Source organism: Gymnoscopelus microlampas, assembly GCF_963454915.1.
Source record: "Gymnoscopelus microlampas genome assembly, chromosome: 17".
Taxonomy (NCBI): Eukaryota; Metazoa; Chordata; class Actinopteri; order Myctophiformes; family Myctophidae; genus Gymnoscopelus; species Gymnoscopelus microlampas.
This window is the reverse complement of record NC_139954.1, coordinates 27634898-27650669: the sequence shown is the minus strand read 5'-3', so window position 1 is coordinate 27650669 and position 15772 is coordinate 27634898. Positions and strand designations below refer to the sequence as shown.

The following is a 15772-nucleotide window of genomic DNA, read 5'->3' as shown; positions in this document are numbered from 1 at the left end:
ATATGTAATGTGGTGTCCTGAAAAGGAATCCATTAAGAAACCACAAAAACAAGACAAAAAGATTCCATCTCACAACATGTCACTATGCGATGTGCGTTGTGAGGTTACAGGTTTACTTTTGTTTTTGTTGTTGAACATTTTCACCTATAATAACATGCCCAAAATAGGGACGCCAAGTTGAAAGTTGTCAAAACTCAGGACACATCGGCTGCATAACTGCAGATACCGATGTCGTCAAAGAAGTCAGACTGACATCGATCAGAGGCTCTGTAGGAAGCATCAGGTGAACGAGGAACAGAAAAGCTTGGGAAAGTTACCATGAGTCTTAATTATAGGGGATAGGGGAAATGGCTGGTTGACATTGTGTTTAATAGTTACTATGGGAACCCTGGCCACTGAGAGTATGTCTGCCCTGTTTACAGTTCACTCTCAACCTACCTTACCAAGAAGACACTGTGATTGGCTACCTTCAGCCAGAGGTGGAGTATTGTGTAACTGTCACCGCGACGACGATCTTTAACCTTAATTCCATCCCGTCTCCAGCGCACTGTGCCTTCACCAGCCCTCCTCCCACCAACCAATCAGGTACATCAGCTCAGTGGGAGCCAGGATTCCATTATTTTGTAATTTGTTTTTTATATTTTCTTAATTTCTTGATTAAAAATAGCATATCTACAAGCTCACAATAATATTTTTGAACGTTTTTAATGTTTGAACATGTGCCTAAAATCGGGACACAAAGGTTAATGTGGTTAACATACATTTTAAATGAACTCAAACAAACAGCTGCTTGTACCTGTATGAGTGAGAAATAACCCCCTAACCCTCTTGAACATTAAATTGTTAAATAGTGATATTATCAAATATCAAACATATCAGACATTCACATTTTCTAAAAGGAAATGCATGTATTTAATTCAGACTGACCAGAAGCAGCAGGGATAAAACATATCCCCACCGGCCATAAAAATGAAAGACCAGAGGGGAGATATCAAAAGCAGATGTAATTATTAATTAGCGAGTTGTAAAGCAATGTGAGCTCCAGCCAGGCGACACAAAGCAAGAAGTCCTGCCCGGTCAGCAGAGCTGACAGGCAGGGGAGGAAACACAGAGTGCTCACACATGTGCTCATGTCTGGCAGCTGGTCTATAAAAGGTCGATACATTTTAGCTGATAATGATAAATATGCCATATAGTATGATTATATCCATATCTACACCTACTAACTTAAAACTTTGTTTTCAATATTTTCAATATTGGAGGTATGCTATACTATTATGTTCGGCTTCTCAGCCCAATCTGTTAGGCACTGCTGGTGCTATTTTCTCATATCCAACAGCCTGCATGAGTGCATGTTGCATGAGGTAAACCTGCCCTTGGTTGGATAAGCTCTGGCATGGAGGAATGCCTACATGGCAGCTACTGTAATGTAACTGTAAATGTACTTAACTGTGTCCTGCAGTATATGTCATCCTCAGCCTGCTGGGTGTATTCTGTCTATTGGCACTTCTCCTCATGGGATTGGTCATCTACGGTGGTCAGCTGATCTCACGACAACGCCTACCCAAAACTCTGGTTGGTGGATTTATTTGACCTCAGATGGTCAACTAACTTCTGTTTATTATTGCCACAGTTTGGTTTAAAATGTTCTCTGGTATTAAACATGGACTGTCAACACTTTCCAATTCAAAGCAGAAAACTATAAATTATTGCTATTATGGAAGTACGTGAATCAGTACATTATATTGTTACTTTTTTATGTTTTTTTCATAAATTAATGAACCTATGTTATACTTTGTCATATGAAAGTCATGCAAACATTGTAGAAATAGCAGACCTACAAGCTCAAAACGTGCTGCAATGCGACGCGTTGTGAGCTTGTAGATTTGCTATTTCGCTATTTTTGAAATTGTTTGGCATCTTCTGTTTGAAGATTTCTAGACAAATCTTCTGCAGTATTCTTGCCAAATGTTCAATTTTTTCAGTATGTTCTCCTGTTACTGTATGACATTCCCAGAATAGGCACACTGGGTGCAAGAAGTTCATATTAAGGTGCTATGTTATATTATGTATCTCTCTCATTTTACCGCCCTTCTAGTCTTCCATTCTCCTCTACAGTCAACTCCTCCATACGGCCCAGTCTGACCAGTACATTCATCAGTCTGACCAGTACATCCAACAGTCTGACCAGTACATCCAACAGTCTGACCAGTTCGTCCAACAGTCTGACCAACTGGTTATGTCTGACCAGTTGATCCAGGTCTCAGCTGTGATCCTTCCCCTGGATGATAGCTCCTCGGTGGGCCCAGGACAAGAAGTGTTTTAGGAATCGATGGAGGTTGTTGTCTGTCCTCCTTCCTCCCTATATGTGTTTTGTCTTATCTTCTTCTCATCTGGCAAAGATCACAGGGTGATCCATGTTTGTTTGGATGTAGTCCAAAATGTGAAACATGTTGCACAAAACCGTAGCTTACTGACTGTAATAACATGGTGTAAGAATGAAAAAGTTTCAAATAGCAAAAATAGCTGCTCAGCCATTTTCACTATTTGGTGTAGGCCTACAAGTGTATAGGGCTTAAATGGTGTGTGTGTGTGTGTGTGTGTGTGTGTGTGTGTGTGTGTGTGTGTGTGTGTGTGTGTGTGTGTGTGTGTGTGTGTGTGTGTGTGTGTGTGTGTGTGTGTGTGTGTGTGTGTGTGTGTGTGTGTGTGTGTGTGTGTGTGTGTGTGTGTGTGTGTGTGTGTGTGGGGGGGGGGGTCTCAGCTTTGTCAAAATGGGGCTCCAAGGTTGGGAACCACTGTATAGCACTTTTAAGATACATATGCTAGCACCAGAAGAGGTCCCTCTATGTTTATGAGCCAGAGAACCACTTTAATGCAATTTACTGTAGCACCATTTGTGCTGCTTGTGTATAGGACTTTTACTGTACATGTGTTTGTAGTATACCGTACCATTCTATAGGAATTCTACACGTTTGTAGCTTACAATGTGAGGAAAAGACTGCATGGCCAAAGTCAAATAGAGCTTTGTTATCCATGCATGTGAGCAGCTAGCCACTGACTGATGCCATCATCATCAACATGAGGAAATATGTATAGCATATGTGTATTTACTTTGTTTGTTACTTTGTTTGTATGGTATTCATCGATAAGTTACTGTATTATAGTGATAAAATGTTTTCTTTTTTTCATCAAGACAAATGTACTGTACTTTGATTTGCAGGTTTGGAGTGTTATACATTTATTAAAATTGAATTTGACATTGCATGTATAATTCAATTGCATCTTTTTCCTTTTCTTTTTTTTTCAATGACTTACACTGATAAATACTACAGTATTTTTACAGTACTGTACTGCAAAAACTACAGCCATATCTAAGAATGTATTGGTCAATAGCAGGTAGCAGCTTGCAGATTAATGCATAAAATACCTTTTTAACCGATTTGTATGGTAGAGTCACTAGAGTGGTTGGAGGAGGTCTTCCTCTTCCATTTATTAGACCCTGACTGTTGACTCTGACCCAGATGATGAACCAGAGTCACCAAGAATATTATTACACTTTTCCAATGGATTAATACAATTCTGTCGCACCTCAATTTATTACAGCAAACTATTAAAGCACCTACAATATATTCAGCTACCTATTGCTTGTTAAAGCAGCTCTGCCATTTTATTTAACCACTTGAACCCTAGCATTCTTATTCTGGGCATGTCATAATAGGCAAATATTTGCTGAATATTGCAGATCTACAAGATTGAAAGCGTCATCATATGCCACTTTGTGAGCGTGTAGATCGGCTATTTTTGGCAAAGAGATTTGGTATAGAGGGAGAAAATGAGAGAGCCGAGGATAGACCCATAGGGACCCTGGTCTGCAAAGTGTATAGTAGGTGTGTGTGTGTGTGTGTGTGTGTGTGTGTGTGTGTGTGTGTGTGTGTGTGTGTGTGTGTGTGTGTGTGTGTGTGTGTGTGTGTGTGTGTGTGTGTGTCTATGGTGTGTGTGTGTGTGTGTGTGTGTGTGTGTGTGTGTGTGTGTGTGTGTGTGTGTGTGTGTGTGTGTGTGTGTGTGTGTGTGTGTGTGTGTGTGTGTGTGTGTGTGTGTGTGTGTGTGTGTGTGTGTGTGTGTTTGTGTGTCCACGGGAGTAACCTCGCATCATCACCAGTCTTTCCACCTCGGGAGTCTCTACTCTACAGCCAGGGAACCAATCTCGGTGTAACACTTCTCTCCGTGGTCACGGAATTCGATAGGTCGCCAACTTCGGTGTAATCACGGCTGGTGGACGTCACGTTAAAGGTTTAGTTTCGTTTTCCAGTCAGCGTACTTCCACTCAACACAATGACTGAACTTACAAGGAACTCATGCGTTTCACAAACTACACGAAGCTAGCACAGCGGACATAACGTTATCTGTTTTTAAATGATGTCACCCGTCCTCTTGACTATAATTATCTGGGCATTTTCAACACTAGGAAGATCAAAAGGTAATAATAATCTATATATCTGTGACCGTTTTATTCTTTCCTCAGCTTTGTTAATGATTTATCCAAACGGAGGAGGAGAGAGACTCTGACAGGTGTAGCCATGGATCACTGTCATATGACAGTCATGTATCATATCAGGACTATGACAGGCAGTGGTGAAAAAAAAATATATATATTATGTTTTACTTCTGTAATGTAGATGGTATCAAAATGTACCTTCCAAAAGTAGAAAGTACTCATTATGCAGAAGAATGTACCGTTTCACAAGTTTTCAAATGTATGCAAATCATTTGAAAATAGCAGATCTAAAGTTTTTTTTGTTGAGATGTAGTGGAGTAGAAGTAAAAGTACTGAAATATACCAGTAAAATAAAAATAAATACCTCAAACTTGTACTTAAGTACAGCACTTAGTAAATGTACTTAGTTACTTAGTTTACATCACTGATGACAGGTGTGTAATGTAGTAGGCTACTATACTCTACATCTTTGTCATTATTCTAATACTCTTAACTCTTGAGTTTGACATACAGTACGTTTGATTGCAATGATTTGCTGTCAATATTAATATTATATATAGAATAAATTACAATGGACACAAGTTTATACCTGTCCAAAAATACTATTTTCAGGTGACCTGCTTTATTTATTTATTTATAAATACAGAAAGCTGAGAGTAAGACACTGTAGGAGAGAATATCCTGGCATGACATAAATCTATCTGTTTGTAAAGGCTGCATTAGCATAAAGTGATGCCCGAAGGTTTTGACTTTAATTAAATGAATGATCATTGCTGGGCATTATTTTGTGAAAGCCTCAGTATTCATTGCCCCAATATTGAATCGAGGGATTTGGTCATATATCAACCAGCCTTAATAGCTTCCCTAACCCCTATACACATGATAGGTACTTTTTTATGGTAATTATACAATTATCAACAGCACAAGCAAGTCATTTCTAAAATGCTGATGACTTTAAAAAACACTAACACATAATATAACTTCATGTTATATTATGTCCTATGATCTTGTCTCTGGAATTACTTCAGGAGTTCTACTGCCACCCAGAAATGTCAACATCAGCTCGTACAACATGGACCTGGTGTTGAGGTGGGATGCATCACTCAACACCACCGGTGACGGTGGGGTGGTCTACACAGCAGAGTACAAGTGAGTACAGACAATTCACTCACTGAGAATGGACTGTACTCTATCTATGGTGTTAGTTTCGAGTGTAAAGAATCCGGGAAACGCATCTGTGTCATTTTATATTTCTTTAGCTATTTTTTGAAAAATCTTGAAAATTTGTGCAAATCTTTGAATATATATCTTTTTAAAGCAAACATTTGTAACTCAAATCTTTGCTTCTGGGGGTCCCTGGAACAAAACATTTTGAGATGGGGGTCCACGGCCAAATACATATCTAAAAATGTCTTCTAAATCGTAACAGTATGTTGCTATATCAGTGGTGCTCCAACTTTTCCATGTCAAGGACCCCCAAAATGATATGTATTTGGCTGCGGACCCCCATCTCAAAATATGTTGTTCCAGGGACCCCCAGAAGCACAGATCGGAGTTAATAATGTTCGCTTAAAAACATATATATATATTCAAAGATTTGAGAAAATGTTGAAAACACTGAAAGATGAGAAACGATTTACTAGCATGTATAGGTGAAATAACAAGATAAAATACCCAAGTTACGTGGACCATTTTGTGTTAAACGAAAACAGAAGCAGACTGTGGCTCACTTATAAACAGTCACCAGACTGTAACTGTACACTTTTACAGTGAAATGTGAGAAACTTCCTTTTTCTGGGAAAGGACACGCCCACTGACTTCACCGTTCCGTGAATGACCGCTTTGTTTCCAGTCAGTAAACACACCTCAGCTCCACTGTCACTAGAGCAGCCACTATCAACCTGTGGGCTGGGGCCCAATGAGATTTCATTGTGATACAGATAAATAGGAACTTAGTTTAGTTTAGTTTAGTTTATTTGAAAAGTAATAACACAAGTTATAACCAATCAAGGATATGATTTTGCAGTGGTCACTGGTTCCCAAACGTTTTAGCTCGAGACCCAAAAGAGAAATTTGATGTCTCAAACCAGTGAAAATAGCCGAACGGCGTTTTGTGAGCTTGTGGATCTGCTATTTTCATTCTTAAAAGTTTACTTTATTTTATTTTTATTTATGGAATTTCTTTGAGAGGTACTCGGACAGTACATAATTATCCAGATAAATATCAAACATTTTTGATAATTATCAGGATAGCCCCGATCGTCTGTAAGCAGATTTGGAAAGTTAAGATTGCTTTTAAGAGGCCAGATTATTGTTTTCAACCAGCATCGAACCGGGAACCCCAACTGTCGGGAGGGGCATTTCCTAACCAAAATTGATATACTGTAAGAACAGAGAGGGACACAGCAAGAGATGGCCCTGATGGAACAGTCTCAGGCTTTGTTCAGACAGCAAATGTCCCATTTGTTTCTCAAATCTGATCTTCAGGACTGACTGTCCACACTGTTATTTATTTGCAAGTGATCAGATTGAGACATTCTTGGCCCTTGTGCATTGGTTGCTGTTACAAAGTAACGACATCAAGGCGAGATTCTGTTGTTAACTTATTGTTGTTAACTTATTGACGGTATTGCTCGCCGAATATAGCAGATCTACGAGCTCACAATGTGCCACGATTTGACGCCTTGTCTTCTACAGTCTTCTACAGTCTTCTACAGCAGTGAATCCCAACCTGCGGGCCTACGAGGGTGTTGCCTGTAGGCACCCAAATCATTGGCCTAACGCTAAGATTCTAATGATCATATAATATTAATGAATAATATTTTAATAAGTAATATATTATATATATTGTATAAATGTTTTCTTTAAAATCTTGAAACATTTACTATCACTATGATACTGATAAATATAAGAACTACATTACGTTAGTTCTGTTGATCGAAGCCGGAACACGATTAATGAACACTATATGTTTATCAAAATCTGATTTGCTCTGAGAACCCACTGACTGGCTGCCATATGTTAAGTGGTCAGATGGGTGGGCCGCAAATGCCCTCAAGATTTTCAAGTGGGCCCTGATCCAGAAAAGTCTGGGAACTGCTGTTCTTCAGTCTTCCACAGTCTTTCATAATCTTATAGAGTGACTAGCAGAACACTGTGGTTGTACTGGGCAGCTCCCAGTGACTAACTGTAGAAGACTGTGGTTGTACTGGGAAGCTTCCGGGGGTGATGTGTGAGTGTCAAGTAAAGGCACGTTAAAAGTGCACGTAGACGGGTTTTCACATGATTTCACCTATTCATCCACTAGATGGCAGTTGCGAGAGTATGTAGCTGCAAGTATGTACCTGTTTGCTTATTTCTCTCACAAAATCTGGCAACACTTCTATGGGAGACGCTAACTTTTATATAAGTGGCGGATGACATTTTTAGACGCCACACAGGTCTTCATCGGGTCTTTACAACAATAGCGACAATCACCAACACGAATAGCGCGTTGGTGACATTCAGTTGAATTAAACATTTCTAATGTCATCTTAAATATTACTTTTATTTATTCAGTAGCGGAAATGAGCTTCCATACTGCAGCGGGGACTGTGATTTCAAGCTCCCAAAGTCAAAACAGTACTACCCATTGCATTCACACAACTTTTTATTGTGTTTATCAGAACGCCAGTGAATGACTACAGAGTTGGCTGTGTGAACGGAACGGGACTCAGCTGTGATTTCACCGACCTCAGCAGCTTGTATGGCACATACACCTGCAGGGTGAGAGCAGAGCTGGGCTCAGATCATTCCGTCTGGGTGGAGAGCACCCCCATCACCTTGGATAAAGACAGTGAGTGCATGGCTGTGTTTGTTATGGATTGTAATCTATATTATTATGTTTCTTTTAGACCGATGTTAGGTTTGATGTCTACCTGTTATCCTGGTTAGTTTCTTTAACCCATTCATTTTAGTTACTTAACCCATTCAATCCGGGAACACATCTCTGTCACTTTAGATTTAGTTTCACTTTAGAAGCGAACATTTGTAACTCAAATCTTTGCTTCTGGGGGTCCCTGGAACAACATATTTTACATATATATATATATATATATATATATATATATATATATATATATATATATATATATATATATATATATATATATATTGAAAGATTTGCACAAAGTTTCAAGATATTTAAAGAGGTGGTGCCATGGTTTTGCACTTTTTCAGTTTTTCATGTGTCTATGAGGTTGATAGAACTTCATTAAGCCCCCTGGTGGTGTTTTATGGTGTTTTATGTCTTCTATGACTATTTTGAGTTTCTACCTGGAGGCTGAAACCTTGAGGGTCAAACGTGCCAATAGAGAAACAGCGCTTTAGTGACATAGTAAAAACATACCCTCCCCCTCATTATCATAACACAACAGGTGTGGGCATGAGGAGGAGAAGGGACTAGGACAGGTGGGTGGTGCTAAGGTGGTGGAGGAGGTGATAAGGTGAGACCAGGTATACTTAATGAACTGGAGGCGTGTCCACATAAAAACATAATTTTAACAATTTCTGTACACTTTTTTGAAAGAAAATCTTCCTCCTAGTATAACCATAATACCTGATGATTATGTTTTTTTGGGGGGGGGGGGGGATCACGGCACCCCGTCTTTAAAAAATTCCAGCCTCAGGGCCTGACTCGTTTTATGTGTAATTCCTTACCCCCTAGTCTGAGTTCACGACTTACTTCAGATGGCCAGAAACCTTTTATCTCCATATTCCATGTTGTTATGTTTTTTTCTTTTCTTGTGTGTTGCGCGCCCCCCCCCCACAGCTACCATTGGCCCACCTACAGTGTCTGCAAGGAGCAGTGGGTCTCATTTGGAAGTCAGTATAACGGACCCAAAGTTCAGGATCTCTAAACTGAAGCTTGCCTACAGCCATGTCACATATAACATCACCTACTGGAAGGAAGGACACCAGGAGAAGGTCCGTTTACAGTCCATACACTCATCTCAGCACACCTAACACCTTCAAGACACGATAAAATGACATGAGACATAAACATAATATGTTTATACATAAGACACAAGTGAACATCTATTCAGACAGTAGACTATACATTAGACACTACAGCCATTCAGAGTTTTAGGCAGTAGGCTATGCTGTCAGACCAGGGGTCTTCAACGTTTTTCAGGCCAAGGCCCCCTTAGCTGAGAGAGAGATGAAGCAGGGACCCCCATCATATATTTTATAAAATAATTTGATTAATAAATGATTTCATAGATAGCTTCGTAGACTTGTTTGACAGCACTGTCATCAGTGTATGTTGGATTCGTGTTGTGGATTTTCAGACTTTTAACCAATTAAACCGTCAATTCTAAGTAAACTTGACCTTTCACTCTGTACTTGGTCTGCTCTTTCTTACCTCTACACCAAACCTCTTTGCAGAAAATGGCCGATCTACAATAGCCGAGCTCACAACCAGTAGCGTACGGTGGGTTCTAACGTGGACCGGGCCAGATTCTTGGGGGGGTTAAGAATCTGGGGGGCGGGTGGGGGCTCGCGCAACGATGGCTGATAAGTGACAGTCTATTGAGAATTACCATCAGCGTTAATGCAAGCGAGAGAAACGTGAATAAAACACAATATGCAAGTATAGTTGGGAAGCGGCTTAGTTTGGGTTGAGTTTCTGGCTCGTCGATAGCAGAGAGGCCGGGGAGCAGGGGCGCACTTATGGTGCTGCTGGCGCGGAGATGGTTGCTGGTGTTGGCGGGTCTGGCGTTGTGGTGGGCGCTGCTGGTTGTGGCCCCACTGGCCCCCCACCAGCAGCCGCTGTTGCCTAGCAAGAGAACCGGTTTGACGGGGAAACCGTTTTTTAACATTAACAATTCGGCCGAATGCAAATAAGCCCGATTTGAAAACAAAGGCGAATTTCTGTGGTTGGCAACAACAGAATAGGGTGAGGGGTGCTAATGTTGTTATGTTGATTTTTTTGTTTTTCTTTCCCCTGGGGGAGTTTTATAGACCGGGCCATGGCCCCGTTGGCCTCTATGACGATACGCCCTTGCTCACAACGCCTCGCCTGCTATTTTTGTCCTACAGTATACACTATATGTATTTACAGTATACAGTAAACACTGTAGGACATTGACTTACTGTACAACACTGTCCTCTACAGGCTAAAAGCTTGAGTGGGATCCAGCAGAACCTTGTGTTTCTTAATGAGTTGCATCCGAGGACCAGGTACTGTGTGCAAGTCCAGATCCACACAGTGAGAAACCCCAGGCCCAGTCTGCCCAGTAACATCACCTGTCACACCACCAGCAGCAGTGAGTTATTGGTCCTTTACAGTGCTGGAAAGTAACATTTACTCAAGTACTGCTCTTGTGTACAATTTTGAGATACTTTTACTTTACTTGAGTATTTCAATTTAAATTATTACTAATTACTTTACAGATTTAGATTATTACGGAACATACATTAACCATTTAAGAAATTATTTTGTACTTTGTCTATTCGAAAACAGTTTGTAAATATGGTATTTCCGAAATAGGTCGGTGGCCTAATGCATGTCACACTGGGGTGGATTAATCAATCATTGGAATAATTGTTATAGTGCCAATAATTGTAATCATGCTGTAATAAGCGTCCTTCCTGGTCCATCTGTCATCCATCTGCAGAAGAAGAGGCTCCCTGGGTGGCAGCGGTGGTGACGCTTGTTATCATGGCAATGGTGGTGGCTCTGGTGGTGCTGGCGGTGGTGTACAGGAAAATGATATCCAACTTCCTGTGTCCTAAAGACTCACTACCCCAACACTTCAAAGAGGTGTGTGCACACGTGTGTGTGTGTGTGCGTGCGTGCGTGCGTGCGTCTATGTTTGTGTGTGTGTGTGTGTGTGTGTGTGTGTGTGTGTGTGTGTGTGTGTGTGTGTGTGTGTGTGTGTGTGTGTGTGTGTGTGTGTGTGTGTGTGTGTACGTGCTGCATACCTGTTTACATTGACTATATTCAGTTTTACCCCTACTCCTTCAATGGAACACATGTTTTGATTTCTCTAAGCTTAACCAATTAAGACCTGAGGCAGATTCTACAAATGCCTTCTAAATCAGTAGTTCTCACACTTTCAAGATCTTTCAAAAATGTTCAAAAATAGCAGATGTACAAGCTTCCAGCGCGGCACGAACAAACAAATGCTCTCCCAATTTTAATGGGTTAAAAGGCAGATATATTAGAGTAGTGGTTCTCAACCTCTTCTGGATCAAGGCCCGGACCTTTTCTGGATCAAGCGTATGCGGCCCACCCATCTGACCACTTGACACAGCAACCGATATAGGCTAAGTAGTCCGATGGGTGGGCTGCGTGCATTTTCAGAGAATGTTATGTTAAGTTATGATCAGCCCCAGCCCACAGGTTGAATATCACTGTATTAGAGCATGTATAGTATGCCTCATGTTATGCCACAACATTAATGAACCCCGGTGACTCAACCAGTTAGTTCAAACCACACAGAAACCAAACAGACTCAATCTCTCTTTCCTCTCTACTCACTTTAATATACTGAAACACAAACCGCTCAGAATTTAAAAATAGTATTTTAAATCTGTCCCTTTCCTGTCTGAGCTGTGTGCTTCTTGTTTACCACTGTTTAGAGTCTCTAATCGGGGGGGAAAGATTTGACACAATTCACGGCTCAATTCAATACAATTGAACCGTGTTGTGGTTCGGTACATTTTCGATACAGCAAAAAAGTAGAAATACCAGAGAAATGTCTTTGATTTAAAAAATGTGTTAGTCATTAAATCTGCTACCATCATAAACATAGCTAATAATATTTCTTTATTTTAAACAATGATGGAGCTATACCTGACTCATCTTCGGGTGTGTCTTCTTAGCAGAATTTAAAACGAAAACAGCTCTTTATTAAAAAATGTAATGTAGTAGTACTAGTTATAAACAAGTACAAACAAAATAAACAATTCTGCTTTTAATGGGCTCATGAAGGAATAGAGTAACAGGGCTCAATAAGAAAAGTTCCCGAAAGGGCCTACTCTGTGTGGAGTTTGCATGTTCTCCCCGTGTCTCCTAGGGTAGTTAATACCCTCACAAAAACATGTAGTAATCCTGGTCACTATACTGCCTCCCCCTGGTCAGCCGGGGCGCCTGATGGAGGAGAAGGGAACTGGTTGGAATAACGTGTTCCTTCCACGCGCTATGTCCAACCAGGGAAACTCCCCCCTGTCGGGTGATAAGAAGCGGCCTGCTTGCTCCTCATGCATTGAAGGAGGCATGAGCTTCAGCTTGGGCTCTTCCTAGGCTGGCAGAGGGTAGGTAGTGCCCAGGATTACATAGGCAATTGGCACTGGGTGAAAAAATGTGGGTTACAAAATCGTGGGATAAAAATGATTTAAAAAAAAAAAAAAAATTACAGAATAGAGTGTTATATCTGGGGCAATAAATGTACCAATTACCGTGGATCTGAATCAGGTGGGAATGCAATGGTTGCCTAAATGCTGTGGGCAAAGTGTGTAACACGTTTGTGTAGCTCCGTGTTTTCGTTAAGTATCACCTATTGACACACTGGGGTGATGTATTCCCACTGAGATTATGTACTCTTGTGTAGCAGATGGGACATGCCATTGTTGTTTTATCTACCAGTCTCTTGCCATCACCCTAGTAATTCACAGGGAACACCAGACCTGCTGGTCTTCTGTTTCTGGTCATGACATTTGTATAGCACACCTCTCAGCGCATCTCACTGGAAACCTGTTGGTTCCATCGTTTGGAGTTGGACTGCCTTGTTGAGCACAGATCCATTGAGAGGGCTCTCTTTCAATGGGTCTGGTTGAATGCAGAGACGTTGATTAAAAAAAGACCACTGAAAGCCTCCTACTGAACGGTTCAATACGAATAGATTTTTATTTATTTGTATTCCCTAAAACAGACAGTGTTTTTTCATTCATACTTATAAGTTGAATATTAATTTGCCACCAAACACAATAATATTTCTGGACCTTCTGACCTTACCAAACCTATCTCTTCTCTCAGTACCTGCTGAAGCCCCCCCATTTGGCCCTGCACAAGTCTCCGCCCCCTGAGGAGGTTTTCCACCAGGTGCACATCCTGTCAAATGTGACAAGCGAAGGGGAAGTGCTCCCTCTGGAGGAGGGAGGGGAGCACTGCAGTAAACAACCAGACATTGCGACAGGAGGCGAACATTACATAGACCAATCAGTATAGCAAACAACGACGCAGATGGAGGAAGATAACATCAAAAACAATTATGCGGAGAGAGGAGAGATTGAAATGTGGTGGCGAGGAGGAAGACTTTCGGTTACATGTCGCCTTTCCGACATGTCGCCTTTCCGACGTTAACAAACCCTATACTTAACCCTAACCCTAACCCTAACCGCACGCGGAAGCCACTAGTCGGAGTGCGAGATGTCGGAATGGAAGGCGGTTACCAGACTTTCAGTTTGTTATAAAACTGGTTTTGCTGGGAGCATTTCTTACAAGGAACTGGAAACGGGAACTTCAATCGTTTTTTTGTGAAGACTTTGTCATGTTTGCTTCATTGTACGGCACAGCGGGGAGAGAGGGAGACAGGAAGGGAGGGGGTCACATGACTTGCAGTACACAACCTGGAGTGTAGGAACATGATCTGATGGAGAAACCAAGACGCCCCAGGACTATGTGTTTTGAAGTCCTGTTTAAAGTACATGCTTTGGGTGATATCTGAGATATGCTGTTCACTGTGCTTCAGTTTTACGTTCCGTGACATTCCACAGTTATGCTGTTTTTTTTTTTGGGGGGGGGGGGGGGTTTGCAAGCAGTTTTTAATATGAAGTACTTATATCAGAGTTATAGAAGATAATGCTGTGTTTGTAGTTAAACATAGCACTTAACATATTCATAATTCCCAGAAAACTGTTCGTCCACCCCGAATATGTTCCAGTTCCAGTTCTGTAGTTGTGTCCGATTAAAGGGATATTTCACTTTCAAACATGTTTGAAAGTGAAATATCCCTTTAAACTCTGAATATTTTTGTTTATGTTGTGATGTTTTGAGTTTTTATTACATAGTATTAAAACTAAGCCTTTTCAAAAACAATGCAAATTAAGCTAAACTAGCAAACCCACTTTACATACTAATACAAAATAAACTGAAATTGAACACTATAATATCCTTGATTAATTTTACTGTAAAGTGCTTTGGACAGATCATCAAACAATATGTATCATTCTTCTACACTCAACGACGCGTTGGTATTGTGTGAACTTGAGAGGATTTGGGGAAGACGACAGCTCTCCATAATGGTGATATGACACTGAAAAGAAGACTCATAGGCATCTTCACACAGTCACCATTCCAACAATACAACTATGAAAGTCTTCTGCTGAACAAAAGCATGGAAGAAACATCTTCAATTACATGAAAGAAACATCTTGTATTTAATGTGCATTATTTTCTTCTTTTTTTCTCCCCCCCCCCCTTTTATTATCGTTTAATTTAAAATATTGATTACAAATTGTATTTATTACGAATTGTACATTTGCAAAGCTGCATATGAAAATAGTTTGGAAATAAAAGTATATCTCTATAATTTGGTATTTGTATTTGTATAGCCTGTTATTTGATATTCGTTAGTAATATTTTGATGAGAATGTGCTAAGAAATAATATAGTAATAATCTGTTCAAGTTTTCACGAGACTTATTAGAGTTCAGATGTTTGTTCAACAAATTTTCATGAGTTGTTTTTTATTATTATTAATTATTTTATTACACTGGCATATTCTACTTTAATACTGGGCAAGCATAGTGCAAGGAGAAAAAAAAACTCTGAACTGCGGCTGCGCATCAACTCTGGGGTACACACCCCATAGGCCGAAGGGACAATCGTACATGATTGGCTAGTTGGTTGTCAAGGAGACACCTGGTATTGGGGCTATGGGACGTAGCCTCTCCAGCAGTGTTGCCATGTCGGGTTATTATAAGCGACCTTGGGCTTATTTTTCTGTAAAGCTGCTTGTAAATATTGGTAGTTGAGCGGGTTGCGTTTTTTTTTGGCTTGTTTCTAAAGTGTTACTTCCAAATGTTTTAATTATTATTTAAACCAGTGGTTCTCAAATATTTTCATGAAAATGTTTTGTGCCAGGGAGCATTTGTGTTGTTAGAATGTTTAAAAAGATATTCCAAATATTCCACATTTTATTGCAAGAGTTTTTATAATAGCCAATCTACAAGCTCACAACGCGTCACATCCTTACGCGTTGTGGGCTTGTACATCACAACGCGATCAGCG

The 15772-nt window shown here is 40.4% G+C and overlaps 2 protein-coding genes across 2 annotated transcripts in view; both read left to right on the top strand.

The window, feature by feature from the left end:
* The window catches only part of LOC311064391 (interferon alpha/beta receptor 2-like), a gene marked incomplete at its 3' end in the record, with an annotated part of 6011 nt that extends 3685 nt beyond the window's left edge, over positions 1 to 2326 (top strand). The window contains exons 5-7 of the mRNA XM_084084221.1: positions 423 to 585; positions 1463 to 1575; positions 2099 to 2326. Of these exons, the coding sequence (XP_083940347.1) occupies positions 423 to 585; positions 1463 to 1575; positions 2099 to 2326 (504 nt within the window). The remainder of the gene's footprint in view (positions 1 to 422; positions 586 to 1462; positions 1576 to 2098) is intronic.
* A 2010-nt stretch (positions 2327 to 4336) lies between these two features.
* LOC311064152 (interleukin-10 receptor subunit beta-like) lies at positions 4337 to 15027 on the top strand. Its single transcript, XM_084083935.1, has 7 exons — positions 4337 to 4477; positions 5524 to 5644; positions 8161 to 8330; positions 9306 to 9460; positions 10653 to 10803; positions 11155 to 11300; positions 13518 to 15027. Exons 1-7 carry the CDS (start codon positions 4414 to 4416, stop codon positions 13707 to 13709), a joined length of 999 nt encoding a protein of 332 aa, XP_083940061.1. The 5' UTR covers positions 4337 to 4413; the 3' UTR covers positions 13710 to 15027.
* The last annotated feature ends 745 nt before the right edge of the window (positions 15028 to 15772 follow it).

Bases quoted from the DNA above. Each gene is read 5' to 3' on its own strand.
- LOC311064152 (XM_084083935.1), top strand. From the start codon at position 4,414: ATGATGTCACCCGTCCTCTTGACTATAATTATCTGGGCATTTTCAACA. The intron at 4,478-5,523 runs GTAATAATAATC...GAATTACTTCAG, and splicing joins AACACTAGGAAGATCAAAAG to GAGTTCTACTGCCACCCAGA. The intron at 9,461-10,652 runs GTCCGTTTACAG...TGTCCTCTACAG, and splicing joins AGGAAGGACACCAGGAGAAG to GCTAAAAGCTTGAGTGGGAT.